The sequence below is a fragment of the Laetiporus sulphureus genome (assembly GCF_001632365.1).
Source record: "Laetiporus sulphureus 93-53 unplaced genomic scaffold LAESUscaffold_78, whole genome shotgun sequence".
Taxonomy (NCBI): Eukaryota; Fungi; Basidiomycota; class Agaricomycetes; order Polyporales; family Laetiporaceae; genus Laetiporus; species Laetiporus sulphureus.
Window position 1 is genome coordinate 1 of NW_024468587.1, and position 21,460 is coordinate 21,460.

A 21,460-nucleotide genomic window follows, 5' to 3' on the forward strand; every position below is an offset into this window, starting at 1 on the left:
ACTCTCACATAAGGATGTTGTGATAATAAAGAGGCTACATTGAGTGTGTATCAAGCTGATGTTTGTCGATGCCATCATCACAAGGGGTAACATCTTGAAGAAAAAGCCACAGATGCATTCAATGTCATCATAGAATATTCTTTGTGATTCATTTAGGATCAGAACAAGAAGGTCTTGATGAGCAAGCTGCAGATTCTGTATCTTACAGCTTCATGAGATTCAAGTGAGACTCAGGGGAAGGAGAGCTACACAAGTCGTAGCAGGAAATTAGGCTTGGATGTCACAAATCACCATGATGGTTATCAGGCAGGAAATTATTTATTTTATGTCAATATATGGCTACATGGTGGCTTTGTCGCATCAATGGGCCTTGTCGATCAATACCAGTGGTTAGCCACCTGGACATGCCTAAATCGGGAGGCTCTCCGACACCCATCAGGTCCCGAAATATGCTAAGTTGCGATAAGGATAAGGGTCTTTTTAGAGCCTTTTGGGGCCTCCGAGGTCTGAAATATGCAATCCGCGACAAGGAAATCGCGATTTGGGGCCCCTCAAATATGCTATTTTGTGACACTCCTATATAGGAGTTGCCCGGGTCCTACTTGAATGTACTGACATATCAGTACCAGCAATCAAGATATGGCTCCTGCGAGCAGTTGGACCTGTCGTGCTGTGTCGATATAGCTGCACATCCTCTGATGTTGTATTTCCACTATGACAGTAGGGGGTCTTGTCGATTTGAAGCTCACAAGGCTCTCCGCGAAAATTAGCGATCGGGGGATCATGTCTGCCCTGGGCTATGAGAAATGGAACTTGGCGTGGTGATCGCTTTGAACTTCGAGCTTGACTAGCATATGAGGATAACAGTGAAATCGCCCCATCGCTTGTCATGTCTCGACTCTCATGATCTCCTTCCCCTAGCTAGACTATTTTCCCCAGTTACCGATCGACTTACATCGAAGTTCCTTGTAATCCTCTCGAGCATCTGAAGTAAGTGCTGGTTAACGGAATCAGCATGCACACAAATCATCTAAATGCTAAGGTGATGACTGACAATCAAACACGGCAGATGTGACGCAATTTATGAATGTGGAAAATCGTGTGGGAATGTCAGCTGATGTCTTACATTTGTGGCAAAGCTTTGCCAATTTAGCATTTAAATGGCAAATAGTGCACATTCACAGCCAAAGTGAAACATTTTCAACATGAAATGCCATGGTTGCAAATATATGTTGCATGTGTAAGAAATCAGTTGACATTCACACACAATTTCCCACATTGATAAATCGCATCATGTCTGCCGTGAAATGATTTCAAAAACTGACAAGCCCTTTCACGTCACCCCTGTTAACTTGCAGAAATGTTTCTTTTGGAGACAAAGCCGGATCAATAAAGCACAAATCTTATTACGAGACGGCCGCTGTATAGTTCGTAAAGCGCCGGCTGGCGAACTAAGCGCCCGTATATAGCAAATTTCTAGCGCGATAACCGCGAATCGAAACGACCCTGGCAAACTAATTTATTTCGTGGCAGATAATGGATATGAAGCGTTATTGCGTGTACACCCATATTAAACAGAATATGAAGTGCCGGCTACAGAATTCGTGACCATCGTGTGATCGGCCCTACCACCTTATTCAGTAACATACGAAGTGCGCACTGCAGAGCACAGTGTGTTTGAAGGTGCCATTGATGGGCAGTCACGATGTTACGGTGAGCCTAATTTATTGCATTACGGTAAGCCGCATCTATCACAAGCCAGACTTGATCCCTACTCGAGCAGTCGAAAAGCAGCTGCTAGACGCCTCTCGCAGATTCAGATATCCTTGCCAGATGATTGCGACTAGGACACCACTTCCATCGATATATAGATATTCCACAACATGTGCTTACATCCACGGCCATAGGACTCTGAAAGCACCGCATCCCGTCCGATCTGCGCAGTTAACCAGAGTGCCGCCTAGTTAGTACCATGGTGGGGGACCACACGGGAATCCTGGGTGCTGTGGTTTTTTGTTGTTTGAGGTGTATTCAGCAACTTGCTCTCGTGCACACTGACTTGCATTCAGCTTTTACCTCGCAGCCATGCGTATGCGGCTGAGCTCCTTCAGTGAATGATCGAGGCTGTGTACTCCACGTTGGTTGATGAGACGGGGCGCTCAATGACAATGTGGAGGGTCTCTGCACGCGTGGCGTCTTCATCGAGAGCTTTGCGAGCCGGCTGTGCGTCATGATCATCAGACGGACTTTCAGTGTACTGGCCACAGGTATGACCACGTCCGCGCGGTTCGTGGATGCATTTATGTGTAGGCGCCCACGGAGGCCTTTACTGTGCTCAGCGCTCGCTAAAGTTCTCAGCAACTTAATGCTCACATCGCTTTCGAGTTGAGGCACGATCAGAGCATCGGCATGTGTTATGCGGGACATTTCTTAAACGTTCATTATCCAGAAAGGATTAGCCGTACGCCAGTATCATCTCTCGGTGACCCTGCGTATCGTTCATCCTATGGCCACTCCCACGCGTCATTGCCTCAGGCTGATTCTCCCACCTTCAACATTATAGAGCATAGCAACTTCCAGTTGGGGCTATGCGGATTGATTGCCGGCATATGGTCAACTACGAGCCACAGCGGCCCAAACAGCGTCAATATCGCTCTTCATATCATCATGGGCATCCATCAAGACGTATGGTGATTCTCCATTGACCCGGGAGCCGATACATCGTTGCATGTATCACGGCTTTCCGAGTCCAGAAGGAGAAAACGGCTAGTCATAAGAACCTTTCACTAAATCGTACTCACGTTTGTCAGCTCCTACACGACTGCCGTGTGGTGTTATGTGAAAATATTCGCTTTCGGTCGATTTTCCTTGCCATTTTCCTATAGCCTTGCGCAAACACATGGGTACGGTACAGGATTATGAGAATTATCGAGATTCCAGACTAGTCTGTCTTTGTTGGGTTATCAATGTGTCGCGCCAGTTTCCATGGGTCATGTCGCATACAGACCTGTGGTGTCTTTCGCACATCTCTTCTGTGCCATTCGAACCATCCGCATTGACTTGGGAAATAGATGTATAGAATGTAGACGAAGGTTGTGCCATACATTAATTCACAGAACTAATTTATCCATAATAGTACAGGTACGATGCAGATGATAGAATAGAACCACCACGCACATAGTACGTAAAACGCCGAACAACACACCCAGATAGTTGTGAGAAAAGACATTGTCCGCCATAGCCATTCCATCGCGCTCACGCATACACAACCATTCGACGGTACAAGACACCCCAGCATTACATCCTGCGGATGACACCGATTGGCGAAGGTCTTGACTGACTGACGAGTTGTGTCGCAGGTGCGGCAGATGGAGGAGCGAAGGACGTCTTCGCTTTCACCGAGCTATGGTCTTCATCACTGTCGTCGTCAGAGGCAAATTGTTTCGTGTGATCGCAGTAGTACGCTGCACTCGGGGCAAAGGGCACCGCCTCCTCTGGCAGGTCTTCGAGTATCTCCGCGAAGTCTTCGAACTCCTCCGCATCCTCCTCTTCTTCGCACACCGGAAAGTCTGGGTACGTCTCCGACCCTCGAAGGTGCGCCTCGTCTCCAGAGACCGGGAAGCTCGGCACGAACGGGGGCACTGAGAACGCAGACCGCGAGAGATTGGCGTAATGGGTCCCGGGGCTGTCAGACAACACCGCGTCGGAGCTGTGAACGTTTATCAAGGAGGATGGTCAACCTTGCGCGGAACCACCACGGAGTTTCTGAAGTTACTCTACACTCACTGGTTCGTAATGTCTCTCAAGGTATCCATACTCGAAGACGGTGTCAGGCTTATGCCATGAGGCGATAAGATCGACAACAGCTTCTCTGCGTTGAGCTGCGCGCCACGAGGCATAGCAGGCAGCAGGCTGTTCCGTAGCTGATACCTTTGGAGACGTTCCTTGACCAATTCTGCAAGAGGCACATCGGGTGAACCTGGACTAGGCAGCGGGGATCCCGGACCCAGCAGCGGTGACCTGAACTCATTGTCCTGCAACGTGTTTGATAGTAACGTCAGAGGCCGCCGAGGACTGCGAGAAGTATCATTGCCATCTTCGTCTTCATCGTCAGGTGCAAACGGCGAGAAGATCACTTCCTCCGTTTCCGTCTCTGTGAACAGCTTCAGGACTTCCTTCAGCCGCTTCTCGATTAGAGCTTTCTCCTTTTCGGTCAGTTCCCCGCGAGAGGCCTTCTCCATCTCCAGTGTATCATGCGGGTTTCCTCCCGAAGGTGCCGGTGCTAGAGCCGCCCGGGAGACAGGAGAGACATCCTCCTGTCGCACGACTCGCATCGTATTCCCGCCAATCGTTGACATATACAGCAGAGCGAGAGCTACGGCGGTATTTCTCTGATCCTCTTCGAGGTCTCTCACATTCTGCTCAGCTTGGCAGAGCGCCTTACAGAAACGGTCTCGCTGAGCAGTTACCACAGAGTTGGCAGAGTGCATGCGGGCGACTCGGATGGCTAGTAGTCGCTCCATACTCAGACTCGGATCTTCGTGCACTAGAGGTTCGCCAGACACCAAGTGGACCAGCATGCCGATATGATTCCGAGCCAGCTGCAGACCCAAGTACCGGGAGAGCCTCCAAAGCACAAGCACACATGTCAAAAGCTGCCGAGTGGACGTCCGATAGCGGGTCCTGAAGCGAAGGAAGAGCATCGCTTCATCTCGTCGTGCTGCATCCGCCTGTGCGCGCTCCATGATCGCCTCTCGCCGAAAACGCATCGCGAAGCGCCAGAGAGCAGCCCAGAGAAGCACAAGACGATAAAAGTATTGGCGGTACCATGTCCGAGTGAGCAAGTACGCGTCGACTTCTTGGAAGCGGATGGCAAGGATTTGTCGGCAAACTGCGATCCATTCCGTATGCTTGCTTCTCACGTCCTGCAGAGCAGAGTGGAGAGCTTTGACCTCCGCCGAATGTCTCTTGCACTCATCAATCTGTCGGGCATGCCGACAAGTCAAAGTTGCCAAGCTATCCTGAGCAGAATAGAGTTCTTTCGTCGTCCAAGCGAGCCGCGAGCTAAGCTGACATCGTCGCCACCAAAGGAGCAATACACAGGCCAGAAGCTTCCGAATAGCCTGCGAACGACACACTGCACTGGCGCTTGCGCGTTTCGCGATTGCCGTTTGTGCTCGCTTCTCTTGCTCCATACGAGAGACTTTGTACCTTGCCAACAGTTTCTCACCCGTGATGACATGGTCCATTACACGCGCCTGCGCGAGCTGCTGTTCCAGGAGGTAAATACGGTTCTCCAGGGTCTGCACGGTTCGAGTGAGCGCATGGAAGCAGGCACAGAGGGTGTCGATGTTGACGACTTGAAAGTCTTGCATACAGCCGCCCTTATGGGAGTTTAAGTGGATGGAGCTATCATGCATTGAATATCTCGTCTTGTTCCAGAAGTCGCGCGGGCACAGACCGGCCTGGAGAATGCAAGTAAATTGACGTTCGAAGGGTTCGCGCGTCAAAACGGCTTACCATTACACTGGGACGGAGCGCGTCGCACCACGCCTCGACCCTCAGCAGTATGGACTTGAAGGGTCTGTTGCACCAGCCAATGGGACACAAAGCCAGAGGAAGCAGGCTCGCCCGGAGCGCAGAGACAGCAAGCTCAAACGCTAACCAGACAAATCTACTCCACGCCCTGCATTCCATCAGAGGTATGCCCTGGTGGTCGGTCAGTGAAACACGGGCCGTAAGTTCAATTGTGCATAGCTACCTCCGACCATTCTTCCAACGAGGATGCGAACGACCAAGCTGCTAAAACAGCAATGAGGCTCACGACCTGCGCTAATACGGACTTCCAGTTTATCGAGATTGATATGGACAGACGGAGTAGGGATGTGATTGCGTCGAACATTGAGGACATAGAAAGTGAAAAGACGCTGTCATGTTCGGTTCGAAAGTAGTGACCTTCCTAATTGGACTAGCGCTACAGCCACCGACTCATTAAAGCCTCTAGCAGCTACACGAGCAGTGACCCTGCAAGTGAACCAAATGGTAGGCAGCTAATAAGAGTAAGACCACGGATTAATTGGAGAGTAGATTAACATTTGGGTACAAGGCGTGAAGGACAGACGACTACTGGCTACAATGTACATGCAATGTCGTGCTGATCTAAGCACTGTGGTATCGTATACGAGGAAGCACAAAGTCGTGGCACAAACATCATGGCAAGATGGATATCAATGACAAAACACTGAAAGTTTGGGTAATTCAATGGCATGCGCCTATTGGCGTCCCCTAAACCACCCGAAGCGTGAGCTCTGCAAAACGCTCAGTCAGACGTCGTATATGAGCAAGCCAAACATACTCTACTCACATTGTCACTAACGTGGGCAGGAGGCGGCGTTTCCGGAGGCGGCGGCGGCGTGCCCGGAGGAGGAGGGTACTCTCCGGGGGGATAATGGGTGTTTTCTCCCGCATCTTCTGCCGGCGGCGGTGGGACCTCAGGCTGCGTAGGAGTCGCCTCTGTTGTCTCGCCCTGGAAGGTGTTCTTAGGTTGATAAGGCGGAGGCGGCTCATAAATGGGGGGTTGGTAGCCTGGAACTGTAGGCGGCGGGGGATTGTTATCACCCAGGTACGAGTCATCCCGCGGGCGTACGGGGCGGCTGAAGAAGTAGTTGTAGCCGCCGGTTTGCACAGGCCGCTGCTCGATGGGGAGCGACATTACTTGTCTACGTCTGCGATAGAATAGACTGCAGACGATCAATACGAGTAATGCGATAATGATGCCTGAGTACATAAAGAGTCAGGGCGAGTGATTGCATATATCGGGTGGACTGTGCTCACCGACAATGATGCCTGCTATCGCTCGCGCTGTAACAGAACCTCCGTCATCGTAGTACCCTCCGTCAATCTGAGCAGAGGCTAACAAAGCCAATGATAGCAGTACGACAGCTCGGGCTGAGCTGCTTGTAATGTGCGACATTGTTGAATGGTTGGATGTTGAAATTAGTCGTAAACTGTGTTCGTAAATGAGTAGATGGAAGTTGGTTGATGAGCCAGGTAAAGTGGGGGCCTCAGGGGGATATAAGGCCGGAGCAAAACGCAGGGATGCGCCAGACCCGGCTGGACGGCTCGACGGACCAAGCGCCCGCGTCATTCCCGCACCGGAACCAGATGTGATGTCACAGTGTGATATTTGTCACATCATGTCACTGTCGCTTGCGAACTGCAGCCGGCGCTGAGCAACCTTCAAATCGCAGCGAGCGCGCTCTTTCGCTCGTTATTTCTATCTAGAGGATGCTTTCGCTCTTATTATCGCAGTGTTTGCTTGTCCCGCCAATAGTGCCGACTCAATGAGGCTGCGCCGGGCTTATGCTCTGCCATCCGCTCGTTCCCGACGCCCCACATCTAGGCTCACAGCTCTAACTGCTGCGCACAGTAGTGCCATGCCCTGGCCTGCCGACCTCGCGAATTTGCACTCAGCCAAAGGCAGGCTATTTAACCTGTGGCTGCGGTCTTCAGTAACTCTATCGCATTATCCTGAAGTTGTTGTGTCCATAAACATTTTCCAGTCCTCTGGTTGTACATTTTTTCTGAAGGATTTTGTGAGTAAGATCAGCTCCTTATCTTTGCTCAAACTAACCTTCGCTCCAAGACCTTGACAATAGCACACCCTATACCATGTGCTTCGGAGCAATCAGAAGTTGTTTGCCCTTCGGCCGTTCGTCGTACGGCGGAGGCCAAGGAGGATATGGAGGAGGCCAAGGAGGATATGGAGGAGGCCAAGGAGGTTACGGCGGAGGCCAAGGAGGCTACGGCAATGAATATGGTGGGGGTCAAGGCGGAGGATTTGGAGGTCAAGGCGGAGGATTTGGCGGTCCAGGAGGAGGATTCGGTGGAGGGCCAGGCGGCGGATTCGGCGGTGGACGCCATGAAGGGGGAGGCGGAGGATTCGGCGGTGGACGCCATGAAGGGGGAGGCGGAGGATTCGGCGGTGGACGCCATGAAGGGGGAGGCGGAGGATTCGGCGGCGGACATCATGGAGGGGGAGGCGGTGGTCCTGGAAGAGGGGGAGGTGGAGGGTTTGGCGGTGGGCGCTGCTAAGCTGCGATTGCGCGGTCTGCGATCCGGTGCGCTAGGTCATCTTCTGCCATCGTTTTCGTGCTCATCGTGCATCCTGGCTGCAGTTCACGCTGATACACCCGTCCTTTGGACTGTATATGCCTATTTCCTTTTTTTTCCCATTCACGACGATACCCTTCCTGTGACATTCCCACACGATACATCGTCAACCAGGACATTTTTCAGTTTTCACAGCATAGAATTGTTGTGGCTTACTATACCATCTACTATGTGATCCTGTACCCTCTCGGTGTAGAGAGATTGTCAGAATGGCCCCGCCCTGTGCAGTGCATGCCCATAGTGTGCGCAAAACGAAGAACGCCAGAGAATGATAACATGTCAGCTCACGAGAGAATGAATATTCAGGGCCCGTTTACGATTGATGTGGAGTGGGCCTTTCTCCTGTGGTCTTAACGCTTGGGAGCTGATTGTGACATTTTTCTGTCAGGACTTTCCTGCAGCCGTTCTTGGATGAATAGTGGAGTCACGATGCGCGGCCTATGCTCCGTCATACGTTGGAGCCCAGCCTCTCTTGGAGTTGGTGGTCAGTTCCAGACCAAGCCAAGCTGACGCATATATATCCTCGACCTGGTTTCCTGTTTCAAGCAAATGCGGTTCAAGTCTATCACCCTTGGATACTAACATCCGAAGCCTCATAAAGTAAGCGTTGTCGCTCTGGTCTAATAGCCTGTATCCATTATGGTTAAACATTTTTATTCTGCTATTAGACTTATACTCTTATACCGTAACACACCGAACAATCAATCAATCAACCCTCATGCCATTCTGCTTTCCGTGTTTCTGGCCATTTTGCTGGCCATGCTGCTGGTCATGTCCCGCCTTCGGAATAGGACTGGGCCTTGGCGCCGCTGCGGGTGTGGGCGCGGCCGCAGGCATGGAGGCGATGCATAGCGATGCGACAAGTCCTCGGGCGGGGATGGCAGGAAGAGAACAGTGGCAAACGTACCCGGCAGTTGTACGTACGGCATGATCGCTAGCCTACCTCTCTCCGAGCGCTGGAGGCGGGAAAGCCATTAATGCCTTGCTACGTCATTGAAGCCTCTGTAATCGTTCGGTACGTCTCATATTTCTCAAGACGGTTCTGAATGATGGCTTATGCCTCCTTTGAAAGTTGACTCGCTTCGCGACATGTGTTTCACTATTCAATCGCCAAATCTAATGGAATTCGTTTTCCCAGCTATGTTGAAGTCCTCCTTCAAATGCACATGAAATTGCACGTCTTCGTCTGCGACAATGCTTGCATCTGAAGTCTTCAGTATCAAAAAAGGAACGCCCACCTCGGAGGTTACACGGAACGTTCTAGAGCGGATCACTGAGGGTGACCACATCAAGGTCCTTGTAAATGCTCAAGAACGATCATTGTGGCCTGGACCGCCGATCCCCGTGGGGCGACACGAATCACCCAGCGTGCGATGCTTGGTTCCGATCGCAAGGGGCGTCTGCGAAATTCGCAACAAAATATTTGGCCTTGAAGCTTTGAAGACTTGACCTTGAGAACTCTAATGCGTTGGATGCTTAGATACTTGAGATGTAAGACGTCCTAATCGCTGGCTACAAGCGCAGTTTAGCCATCGAAGCCTATATACCGTCCCGGCCCATATATCATTGATTAATGAATGATCGACATCATTTGAACGATCACGTTAAGAGTCCGAGGGTCGTTTCCTCACTAGCTCTGCTGCCGGCTTAGCCACTTCTGCATAGCACTCGCATCGAAACATTGTCAATGACCATGGACGCTCAATGAGAGCTTCAGCAATCCTAACCTGCAGCTGGCATGGTCCAGTCTCATCTAGACCAGCACAGCCTCTAAATTCCGGATTTGACGGTGCTGTACAAATGCCGTCACTGCTTGATCGAGCTGACTCTCGGATCGCTTAGCTGGAGCGATCTCGCCTTGCAAGCATGATGTTGTTCCGAAATCCAAAATGGGACTTAAGCTGAGCTCATAAACCATCACTTCAGGATCGCTGTACGGCACTTCGGTTCTCCCTAAGCTCTAAACACTTCGGCTGCACGATTTCTTTCGTCGGCACACTCAACGCTGACGACTATGATGCATTATGACCATCATCATCACCTCTCTGGCGGCGCCATTGCAGGGATTGTAGTAGGTACGCCAAATCTTCTCGCACGACCCCCTCGCAAGGTGCGTCGCTGATGGACCCTTCCTTCACTCCTCATCAGGCGTCGTCATATTCTGCTTGATCTTACTCGCATTTTTCATTTACGCCTTCATGCGCGATTGTCGCCGTCGTCCAATAACTGGGCCGGGGCCCGTACACGGCTCTCCGATTATATACGGCACCGAGCCACTGTATCCTGTCATCAGCCGGCCCTGGATGTATCGCCCATGGCCTGGATGGCGGAGGCTGAGGCATGAAGGACCGCCTGTGTATACGTATGGCGGCCCTTCGCCAGCGTACCCTGCGGACAGTACAGCGGGACGTGGGGCCGTCCCAAAGCCAGGAGCAGACGCACAGGTGAGCTTGTTCAACGTTTCCAGTGAAAACCTGGTCGGTCCTGAAAATGCTGATACACAGAATCCTGTGCACCCACAGCCCGCTCATGTGCAGTAGGCTCGAAATTGTGCTGCGCGGGAGCATCAGCACGGCATTCGCAATCTCCACAAATATGATCATAATCTACCCCTCTTCAATCTATCTCTCCCAACCGGCTATTCTGTTCTGTTACCAACACCCAATGATCCTCATTCCAGTCAAGGATCAGAATACCATGGACTTCACCCAGCAATTCATCACCAATACCTACACATGCACCCCAAGCATCGGACATTTAGGGGACGATGAAGCGCATTTCCGTGCTTCAATATGCATGGCCGTGGTCCGACCGAATGAAAACGTCGCGCATCGCCGAACAAGCACTGATTCCGGCGAGAGCGGAACATGTAAAGAAGAGAATGAGTTGGACGAGTGGACGTACTGCCGCAGACTGACGCGCGTCGGATTACACAGACCATTCGTCTATGTTATTAATGGCTAATACATTGTAGTTAATTGCCTTCCTGGGACATACGGTTACCTAAACGGGGCATATGGCTGCAAAAGTCGTATCCTATCGCGAACGCGGTCACATGATCTTCAGCACGCCCGACTGACGCGTAGCACCTCGGAGGACTCCGTCGTTATGGATGTTCAAATGTTCATCGATGTCGACGAAATTTGGTCGCACAAGAATCCAACATATGCAACACTGTCAGGCAGACATCAAGAGACACCTTGCGTGGATGTAGTATGCGGATGATGGACAAAAATGGTACAATGTCGGGATGTGAGATGTCGGTTATTCACAGACACATTGATATACCACTCCAGCTCGCTTCGCCTCGAATCGTATTGAGATACATCCGCTATTCGTGCATACACTCCATGTGACGTCTCCCAATTTGCTCGTTGGCACCGATCCGCGCACACATTCAGCGAAGCCGCTCGAGGTTCACAGCGAGATCCAACAGAAGCCAATCTCGAAGTCACAGGACGGTTGTCTGAGGATCCACCAGGCCACATGAGCTGCGTTGAGCTTTCTTGCGTTTCCGTTTCTTTTCGGGAGACCTACGTCCAGCCGCGCGCCTCATCGCCTTCTTCTTCGCAGCAATCATGCTTCCGACTATTGACGCGTCCGGGTTCGAACAAAGGAGATGGAGCTCCCTAATATTGGGCTCCGGAATGGCGCGACCAGTTACCTTCTTCACCGCATCATTGCTCCCCATCTTCAAGACTGATTCGGGCTGCACAGAAGGAGCAAGAAAAGTCGCGTTCTGCACAGCACTCTTGCTCTCGCGATTCAACAGTGGCTGGGACTTGAGCTCGGCCTTCCAAAGCTCCACCTTGGCTCTGAGCCTCTTCAAGTCGGCAGCGTAGGGTCCTCTAGGGGTACGAGGCGCCAGAGGGCTGGCAACCTTCAAGCTCTTTGGTTCGACAGTCGGGGGCACTTTAGCGGCGGCCGGAGACACTGGGGACGGAATACGGACGGGAGGCTTGCCGGTCCCTTGCCTGTGAGTTCTAGTATTGGACCGTATCTGCTGGAGGAGGAGGCGGCGAAGAGGAACCTTTGCTATGGTAAATCGTGGCCCATCACGAGTGACAATGTTCGGTTCCATCTTACTAGTCTTGGAGTATCCCGTCTTTTCAGCCTGCCCACTGCGTTTCTGGTAACATGGAGTATTATTGGTGTCCTTGTCTGTGACCATTCCAGCCGCCTTCTGAGCCTCTTCGGCAGCCGAGACCAGTGAGATAAATGCGCGAGACAGCTCGAGAGGGGCATCGACCGCAACCTTGGGGAAACAGGCGGAGCATTTCTTGTGGGGAATCACCTCAGTTTGAGTATCGCCAGCAGGTGCATGGACATCGACGACTTGGCCAGAGCAACCCCGGAAAATGTCAGACAAAGGAACATACACCGAAAGAGCCCAGCAGCGAGAGTAGAGAACCACGTCAAGTGAACCAGGCGGTACCAAGTCAGGTAGACCTTCATGAGCAATCCTGACGACATTGAGATAACCGTCCTTGAGGTCTTGCTCGCTAGAGCCAAGATGTTCTGGGCGACCAGCAGGACAGAAGCGCAGGAGCCTCGTACGTATGGGATGCAAGAGCAGCTTCGAGGAAATGAGCGGTTGAGTTCCCCAGTCGCTCGCAGACTCCATACCTCGTACAGGCCGACTCTCGCAGCATTCGCGTCAGAATTTCCAGAAGCCGGTATCGCAGTGCGGAAGTATCTATTCAACGAAGAGCAACGTTCTAGATCCTGGCGACAGCCAAGAAGCCCGCCAGCCGCATCCTTTGTCGTTCGAAGGATCTCAAGGAAAGAAGTACAGCCAAGGCGGATGGTGAACGCCGTGCCCAGCACGGAGATTGTTGCCAACAGTTCTCTGCTGCCCGCAACCTGGCGAAGTGTGAGTAATACGCCGTACATTAGGAGGACAGATAGTATGTGCGCCATGACATGAACTTTGACAAAACGAGAGGGAATATGGAGACGCTATCGATAGTGTAGGCGGTGGACGAGTAAAAAGGAGGGTTGATGTTCAACATTGGTCTACCCGAAAAGGTATCTCGATCACGTTAGATTGACAGTGGCGGAAGCTGATGCGTGTCCCACCAGCCACTCGACTTGAACTTCAGACGAGAAACATTCCGCGCAGCTTTTGCCGTTCAAAAATTTCTACAAAGTTCTGCTCATCGTTGCTGTGTTCAGAGCAACATCTGGACGTTCTGCGACTCCGAATCCAAGTTATACTTCAAACAGCAGAGCCACGTGTCGTATGTCAACGTCAGTCGGGCCTCCGCTCCTCAAGTCACGGAAAGAAATTTGAACAAAAAGAGCTGTTCGTCCAATGAACGCCCATTCAAGATAACGATCGATAAAACGGTGCTTCACAACAGAACCATGAGCAAAAACCATGAGACCCCAGAATGCTCAGACGGATACGCAGCACACCTGATGATCGCCGCGCCACAACTCGGTCCAAGGCGGCGGCGACAACCAGAAGTGCACTACATCCTCCTCCTAACATATCGGAAATTAAAATCCGCGCCTAACGGACCCGTGCCGGAGGAAGTGTCAGGTTCCCCAATGCTTCGTGTCAACGCCACCCTAAACGTTAAGGCGGTGACGCCGCCGTTAGATTCGACGACGTTTGCCCATCGATTCCATGCCACTCTTGACAGCCCGTGCAGCCTCAGATCTGCGCCGCCGTCAACGTCGGAGAACTCAATCGGAGGAGATCCATCAAGGGAAACCATCAGCTGGCGGCCACGTTGTATCGTACCATCGCAGTCAGAGGATGCTATTTGATGAATGGCATTCGATCATCGTCACCTCCGCATTCTATCGGCTCCCCCGTCAAAATCGGCATCTTCGCAACCTGCCAACGCACTGGTCGGAATTCCGGTAGCATGAATCCAAGATGCGTTGCCAACCCGTCTTCAAAATTGTACTGTATCCGAGGCCGCATTCCGCATAGTGTCGGCTCAGCGCTCACCCGTCAAATCAGTGGCTTCGTCACCCGCCAGCGCAGCCGCAATTCCGGTAGCATGAATCCAAGATGCGTTGCCAATCCGCCTTCAAACCCGTACTATATCCGGGGCCATGTTGCCTGCCCAGGTACTGCCGACCATGACGACGGCGCTCACCATCACGCACCTGCCAGCGCAGCGACACGACCAGCTAATCCATCGTAATCAATCATCAGCAGCGTAAAAGGACAACATAAGGCCAAAACAGTGGTATCACACCGGACCAAGGTATAGCGCGTCGGAGACAGGATATCGGCAGTTCTTCCTCGTCAGCAGGACATCTGCAAAAACGGGTCCTAGCCGGCTCGCGTACGCCGCCACAGCCGCGCGGCGCGAGAGGCCCTCGGAGCACAGGTAGGGATGTGTAGACAAAGACTCGGCCCACGCAGCATCACTGGCAACTCGCCTCCAGCATACGAATGGCCCGATTCACGTCATCGTCCAGCGTCGTCTCCCACTGCCACACCCAATTCTCGCGGATCCTATCAGCGATCGCGCCCAGTGTCTCCGCGGCGTGGCCATTTTCTATGTGGTCCGGCGTGAGGCCGGGGTAGTTGAGCGTGTAGAGCATGCTGGCCTCGCGCGCCTTCGCTGCGGCGCGCTGGGCGACCGGCCGGCGGACCGCGTCGTATATATGCAGCACCTGCGCCAGATTCGAGAGCGTCGTGCGCGGATGGATGAGCAACGCCGCGAGCAGGTATCCATCCTACAATCGCGAATAAAAAGGTGTACCCGTTAGGCAACAGCGCAGCTAGAAGGACGTAGGCAGACTCGCCTCGATGGCCTGGCCGGCGCCGGTTCCCTGGAAGGGCAGCATCGCGTGCGCCTGAACCAAAATGCCGTCAGTGTCATACCAACCACTTCAAAAGTGACATTGCTGCACTAACCGCGTCTCCAAGCAGGGCGACTCGCCCAGAAACAAATGTCGGCAGCCGCGGCGTGACGTGGATCGCCCATCGGCTATACTTTGGGACGCACTGCGGAGTCGATGAGTGTGCGCTCGCGGACTCGAAGGGCTGAGGCGCTGCTGACCTGGAAGAGTGCCTGCACTTCTGGCTCCCATTTGCGAAACTCGTGCAGGAGGGCTTCCTTGGGCACTTCTTCGATGTACGGCGCGTCTAGCGTGGTGTTTTCTCGACTATATTGTGCCCTAAAGGCGGCAAAGTTGATGATCTTTCCTCGGGCGACGGGGTAGACTGTGAGTTGCTTAGTTGCGGCGGTAAGTAAATCAGACAACACGCTTCCAACGGATATGCCGCCTCACCGTATCCTTTCCAAAATACTGAACGAACGCATGAGTTCCAAATTTAGCCAAGTCGTGGAGAAGCACTCACCACTAGAGGCTCTCTGAGCGCCCGATGCCCGGGTATCCGCGCTCGCAGAGCATCAGACGGTATCGTTGCCCTATACGCACAGATCCCACTCCACAGGGCTTTATCAGCATGTCGGAGCTCTTCCGCTTCCCGCGCGCGTCCCTCGGCCATCGCCGCGCCCGCCAGCTCGCGCACGAGCGTGGCGCGCACCGACGATCTGACGCCGTCGGCACCGATTAGCAGGTCGCATGTCGCGGTGGTGCCGTCCTGGAAGTGGAGCGTGATGGGGGAGGGGGTGGGATGTCTGCTGTTTGGTGGTGGTTGGGTGTATGAGACGAGGCGCTTGTTGGTGTGTGTGCGACATGAGGGCGGGACGTGTCGGAGGAGGACGGACTGGAAGTCGGGGCGGTGGAAGGTGGTGAGGCCGCCTGAGGCAGTGGTCAGGCATGAGACGCGTTGGAGCAGGGGAGAGCCTACCGGGAGTCTTGAGCGTGTAGAAGCTCTGGCCTTCGGCCTGGTCGCCTTTACGGAACTCAAAGACAACTTCTGTGGGGCGTATGATTCTGGGGGAGCCCGAGACAAGGCGGACAAGGCGGCGTACTCTGTCTCTCTTCCGGGTCGACGATGGCGACGTTCGCGAGCTCGCGATCAAGGCCCAACGCCTGCAGGACTCGCATGCCGCGAGGCCAGACGCCGATGCCGGCCCCGATTTCGGCGAACCTGCTCGCGGCTTCGTATATATCAACCTGAATGTTATTGTTGCGGGACAATGCGACGGCGCATGTCAGTCCTCCCACACCGCCTCCACTGGGTAATAAGGAGGAGTCAGGAGACTGAGGAGCGGATGCTAGAGGCCACACATACCAGATGGCGATTGTGAGCTTGCGGCTCATGGCAATTCTGAGATGTTTGAAGTTGATCCTGAGCTCGCAAGGTTGTGCGGGAGAAAGGGACGGAGAAACGAAGGGAGCTGCAGCGGATGTCTGGACATTTTAAGGATGCGAATGACGTTGTAGGCTGGAGATAGATTGTTCCACCTTCGTTTACGTCTAGCCGCATCTGCGGGCCCAAAGCATGCAGCATGAGCGTGGGAGCGATCATTTCGCGAAACACTCTGGTCAAGAGACCTGGACGTCTGGCGCGGCGGAACAAAGGACGAGGTGCGGGATGGGAGTGTGTGCAACCCTGCCTGGGGAATCGGGTCAGTAAACGTCAACTGGCGGAGGCGCGTGCGGAGGGACGCCCAAGAAGGACGAATGAGCCGGGGTGGTGTGCGACGAGAACGGAAGCGGATTGTCGCAACGTCGGGCGAATGTTTCCCTGTGCGGCGGGCCGTTGGGTTAGGAGTGCGAGGGACACGGACTTGGTCCATCGATATCCCGTCTGGAATCTTCCGCTGCCCCTTGCCCGTGTGCAGACGGCGCATCTGTTCTGGAAGCCGCCCGGTGCGATCAACAGAACAAGCTAATCTGAGATTGAATACACAACTGCCTCCAACTCCGACGACAAATAATGTGCGCAGCTGCACGGCCCCGTCGCTGTTGCGCGTGATGGGCGCGCGGCGCCACGCGTTCGGATCGAATCCCAGCCGATCCGCCCGCTTTTTCGGCAACATTCTCGTATCCTCTCGCACCAGACCCGCGAATACCACAACGGTGACTTGCGTGTTACACTCACGAAAGACGTGATTATCGAGCGTTCGACGTCATTGGCGGATATTTCACAGCGGTGTTCACACCATGTCATAACAACTTCTCATTCGTTGAATAGCGAAGTTGCTAAGCTCATCGCGAACCCAGTCAGGGCCGTATGGCTGCTTGACGATTAAGGAACGGCTGCCCAGGCATGCCAGGGCCACAGCCAGCCAAGGAAATCTCTTCCAGATCACAATCTGCGCGAGGCCACGGTTTTGACGGATCGATATCGTCGAACACCGTACGAATCGGCAACTCACATTCCAACTGGGGCTTCGGCTCCTTCTCACTACAAATAAGCAAGCCCATTCTCCCCCCGCCGCTTCGCTACACGGGCCGTGCGAGAGACCCACAGAGTTCCGACAGGTTCCGACACGCCTTCCCGTGAAAATCGGCATGTTCGCAGGACACGAGTATATTCATTCATTTCGATGAGGAAACGTGTGTGGTTGCGTGTGATAGGCTTCTCTGTGGGCTTTGAGCGGGGAGGATCCGCTAGCCACGGCAGACGGGACATTTGGACATAATATGCCAGCTTACAGCTAGTCGTAGTAGGGAATAGCATGTCTAAAAGGCCATTCCTATTTTGTGCTGGAAATTCCAGATGCCGATTTGTAATGAATCTATGCGCTTGAGGGATACTATGTCATAAGGACAATGGTAATCAACGTTCATGACGACAGCCTCCCGTTGAATTCGCTCATGCAACGGTATCCATCAAGGAAACTGGGACCCTCAGCCCGGCTGTCCACGGCACTGCTGCCGTACAGCCCGCGGAAAATTAAAGACCGCAGCAATCTGGCTTGTCACTTCATAGACGGCGTTCCACACACTGGGCGGGTCCTCGAACCTTCAGGGATTACGAAATGGATAGTGGGAGCCAGGCGCGCGAAAAGACACAAGGTCTGTCCAATGGTCACTTGCCGCCCATTACGGAGGTGTCACCGCCTGCAACCGCTCATTCTTGAACACACTTTCACGACGGCCGCCATCGACCGTTTGCCAGGAGCCGCCTTACCGCCGATAAAGGCTTGGTGCCGAACGGAGGAGGCATAACAGGTAAAAGTCAAAGCACGCCAGGAGGACGAAGCGTGGGTCGGAGAAGCATCGTGCGCGACCCTGCTTGTATTGTGGCATATTACCAAATCGACGCACGCACGCACACACCTCCTCAGACTGCCCTGCAGGCACAATACGTCCGCTTCGATCCTCCCCGCCCGCCCGTCTCGCACGAAGGGATCGGACAGCGACCCGATGCATCTGCCTGCTTGCCGACGTAGTACGAAATACGAAAAACACCAAACGCAGAGCCGTCTGCGATTGGCTCTTGCGCGTGTGTGTCGTGCGGTGCAGCCGGGTGATTCGTGAATGCGACCTAGGCGAACTCGCTGCGAGCTCGAGCCCTCCCGCGTCCGGTCCTGTCGGCAGAAGCAGGGCTTGACTTCTGCACCCATCGATATGCGCGAGGAACCCGGATTACCTGCGATCTGCCCATCGTAGCCTGCGCCGGACACCACGAGCGGGTATAAAATGTGCGACGATGGACGTGCTGGTGGTGAGTTACCGTCTCGTCTGTCTAGGCGTCGAAGGCTCTGTCACTTTACCGCTCTTGCTCCACCGCTCCAACTGACCTGGACCACCCGCTCTTCCCCCAACCTCTGCTGCCTCACCTGAGTCAAGATGCCGGAGGAAGGCTCTGGAGACATGGAGACCGACCGACCTTTGACAGACAGGCCCGATGAGACCGGGTGAAGGGCTGTATGTGCCAATTATTTTTCTTTGATGGCCGTGACTCCGCCTATGCGACGTGTTCTCCGCACCGCTGAAGGACAATGCATTGCCGTCTAGTACAGGTTGTTAGTCATTGGGCCTCGTATGCCAGCCGACCGCCTCCCTACGACACGAGTCGGAGGCCGGATGTACGGACGTCCCTCCGCCCCAAGGGCATCCATAGCGCGCTATTAAAACGCTGCGACCAGGCCCACCCATCCATCTGCTCATTCCCCGACTTTGAAGGCGCATGCTCAGCTGTCCACAACCGCACCGGTCCCGCACTTGTTCTGCGCAAGATTTGGCACCTCTGCTAAATGTTACGCAAAACGTGTGCATGACTACTTACGGCTCGCCCACAAACAGCGCGGCACGCCGCGACGGTACGTCTATAATCTTCTCACAAATGTGTTAGCGAGGCTGCCACAAGATGCGCCGCAACTATATGGTGTCTTGAAAATTCCATGGCCTGTGCCACACTGCCCAAGTGGCGCACACGATCCAGGATACCTGTATTTGTGAGTCCACTGAGGGACTGTCCATCAAGACCACGACTAATCGTTAATATCGACAGCACGGCGTTACGCAAGATGATGGCCAGCACAGACGATACCGGTCATGTTCAATACCGCTCCGTTACAATACCGCCCTTTTCTTGCAGGCGCAGACGGGCATACTCTGCAACCTCTACGCGCGATCAAGACCCAGGACCGATGGAATCGAGCTAAACGTCTCCTGGACGTAATGAACTAGTCGATTCCAAGGTACGACTGGCCCCTCCTCGATCCTCATAACGAAGGACATAGCAGACTCACTCTTTCAGTAGATCAAATGCGCACCTGGTGACACCAGCTGGTTTGAGGATACCATGGCTAACACCTACAACCTGCGGTGCTCACGTCGTCTATGGCTAGTCCAGTCAGGACATGGGCAGCACACGAACTCACCGCTGTGTAATCCTGCAGAACGTCTGCGTTGGATACTTCGGGTGTTATACCTCATGCACAATAGTCATGACAGCGCCCTCGAGACCAGCGTCGAACGTGGATTAGGTATGTGATCGTGCATTCATGCAATACAGCAGCGCTCACCTATGCCACCCACACCATCCCAGGTTTATATTGACAGAAAGGTTGCCACGCCTACGTAAGTCATAGTGTAGGCGGTCATGAACCCCTCCTTCCCTCCCCAGAAGCTTAGAGAAGAGACAATGCTAGGACGTTTGAGCAGGGAAGCAACGCCTGCATCCCTCGAGTAGGATCGTTCTCTCAATATGCATTCGAGAGCACAGCGAGTTGGCATGAGACAGCATCGCGCCGATCGAAGTGAGTCTTCTAAGAAACAGCTCATCCAGTGCAGTCGTCTGAAGAAAGAGAAACATAAGAAAAGTATTGAGGTAGATATCTTGCGTGAGTTTCACGTTTTTGCGTGTCGTACTGTGCTGAGCTTGACCGGCCAGCGGGGTGGCTAGCTCGGGCTAGCCACAAAATTGGGCGGCAACGTTGTGTCACGTGATCGTACTGTTCTTTTTCTAAAAATATACTGCCGACAGTACTCTAGGCCCAAAAAAAATCGGGAGAGACCCATTGAGTATGTGAGGATGTGCAGAAGTTCATGAAGAAGATGGGGCGGGGCCAGGGGTTGAAGTGCAAGGGTGGGGTGCTTTAGGGCGGGCGGAGGCTCACGTGATCGCGCAAAGACATGGCACGTCGCTGACGCGCTTGTGGCTGATGTCGATGCATGCATTGCTGTAGACGATCGCAACTGCCCCGGCGCGCTTCCATTCCAGTTGTAAATGCAAGATACATGCGATACTAAGCCTAAGCTGTACTGTAGCATGTACCTACAACCCGTGCCGTGCTCCAGGACAGCATTATCCTCGCGATATTTCGAAGGAGAAGTGCTGGAATACGAGGCGCAGCATGAGTACTTGCATTGTATATTTGGATTCTGTGGTTGGAGCTCAGTTTTTCGGACACCAGTATCCGGATATGCATCTGCTAGTGCACAGCTGTGCCGCGCGGAGGCCGCATGTTTGCAGGCGGTGTCCACGTGCTTGCCGCCAGCGCCAAACGGCGAATAAGCTTGATCGATTTTGATAATGACTTGGAAATATCTATACGACAATCCAGACTCAAAGCTTCTAGCGTACGCCTGTCAAACCTTGTGATGCAACACCACTCAGGTAGGCGTCGCTAGTCCTCGCTGTCAATTGCATCGCGAAATACGATAGAGCAACTGAGCAAGTCTGTGATTCTGTTACGCCCGCCCCACCGCTGTTGCTGAGCTCGAAGAAGGGCAACGGAGATTGTGTGGCTCCTGATTGGGAGAGGCGTAGTTGGAGAAGGGGACGGGCAACTGTATGGTCCCTCATTGCGAAACATAGTTGGAGAAGGAAAACGAGGCATTGTGTGGTTTATGGTCAAATGGAGTGTAGTTGGAAGATCAGCGGCGCGTGACACAGGTGCACCACAGGTGCGTGGCTCCAGATCCTTCCATCCTCCTCACAGAACGA

The 21,460-nt window shown here is 53.4% G+C and overlaps 7 protein-coding genes across 7 annotated transcripts; 2 read left to right on the forward strand and 5 right to left on the reverse strand.

The window, feature by feature from the left end:
- Nucleotides 1-3,297: 3,297 nt before the first annotated feature.
- On the reverse strand, nucleotides 3,298-5,911 carry LAESUDRAFT_764471 (uncharacterized protein; the record flags this gene model as incomplete). The annotated part of the gene is made up of 4 exons (XM_040913440.1): nucleotides 3,298-3,709; nucleotides 3,787-5,465; nucleotides 5,521-5,709; nucleotides 5,762-5,911. 4 exons carry the CDS (start codon nucleotides 5,909-5,911, stop codon nucleotides 3,298-3,300), a joined length of 2,430 nt encoding a protein of 809 aa, XP_040758294.1.
- A 26-nt stretch (nucleotides 5,912-5,937) lies between these two features.
- Nucleotides 5,938-7,087, reverse strand: LAESUDRAFT_816445 (uncharacterized protein). Its single transcript, XM_040914777.1, has 3 exons — nucleotides 6,835-7,087; nucleotides 6,365-6,777; nucleotides 5,938-6,308 (listed from the first exon to the last, which is right to left on the reverse strand). Exons 1-3 carry the CDS (start codon nucleotides 6,971-6,973, stop codon nucleotides 6,273-6,275), a joined length of 588 nt encoding a protein of 195 aa, XP_040758295.1. The 5' UTR covers nucleotides 6,974-7,087; the 3' UTR covers nucleotides 5,938-6,272.
- Nucleotides 7,088-7,741: 654 nt separating this feature from the next.
- Nucleotides 7,742-8,444, forward strand: LAESUDRAFT_718051 (uncharacterized protein; the record flags this gene model as incomplete). The annotated part of the gene is made up of 2 exons (XM_040907388.1): nucleotides 7,742-8,120; nucleotides 8,401-8,444. The coding sequence occupies 2 exons, from the start codon at nucleotides 7,742-7,744 to the stop codon at nucleotides 8,442-8,444; spliced, it is 423 nt and encodes a 140-aa protein (XP_040758296.1).
- A 1,582-nt stretch (nucleotides 8,445-10,026) lies between these two features.
- Nucleotides 10,027-10,810, forward strand: LAESUDRAFT_732140 (uncharacterized protein). Its single transcript, XM_040910180.1, has 3 exons — nucleotides 10,027-10,247; nucleotides 10,321-10,616; nucleotides 10,695-10,810. The coding sequence occupies exons 1-3, from the start codon at nucleotides 10,190-10,192 to the stop codon at nucleotides 10,710-10,712; spliced, it is 372 nt and encodes a 123-aa protein (XP_040758297.1). The 5' UTR covers nucleotides 10,027-10,189; the 3' UTR covers nucleotides 10,713-10,810.
- Nucleotides 10,811-14,253: 3,443 nt separating this feature from the next.
- LAESUDRAFT_534897 (FAD/NAD(P)-binding domain-containing protein) lies at nucleotides 14,254-16,555 on the reverse strand. The gene is made up of 9 exons (XM_040902847.1): nucleotides 16,346-16,555; nucleotides 16,083-16,288; nucleotides 15,959-16,027; nucleotides 15,503-15,909; nucleotides 15,433-15,450; nucleotides 15,201-15,374; nucleotides 15,056-15,145; nucleotides 14,944-14,994; nucleotides 14,254-14,874 (listed from the first exon to the last, which is right to left on the reverse strand). Exons 1-9 carry the CDS (start codon nucleotides 16,372-16,374, stop codon nucleotides 14,560-14,562), a joined length of 1,359 nt encoding a protein of 452 aa, XP_040758298.1. The 5' UTR covers nucleotides 16,375-16,555; the 3' UTR covers nucleotides 14,254-14,559.
- On the reverse strand, nucleotides 16,334-17,211 carry LAESUDRAFT_534923 (uncharacterized protein). The gene has a single exon (XM_040902848.1). The coding sequence runs from the start codon at nucleotides 17,094-17,096 to the stop codon at nucleotides 16,371-16,373; it is 726 nt and encodes a 241-aa protein (XP_040758299.1). The 5' UTR covers nucleotides 17,097-17,211; the 3' UTR covers nucleotides 16,334-16,370.
- A 3,817-nt stretch (nucleotides 17,212-21,028) lies between these two features.
- LAESUDRAFT_535024 (uncharacterized protein) lies at nucleotides 21,029-21,450 on the reverse strand. Its single transcript, XM_040902849.1, has one exon. The coding sequence runs from the start codon at nucleotides 21,317-21,319 to the stop codon at nucleotides 21,089-21,091; it is 231 nt and encodes a 76-aa protein (XP_040758300.1). The 5' UTR covers nucleotides 21,320-21,450; the 3' UTR covers nucleotides 21,029-21,088.
- Nucleotides 21,451-21,460: the final 10 nt, after the last annotated feature.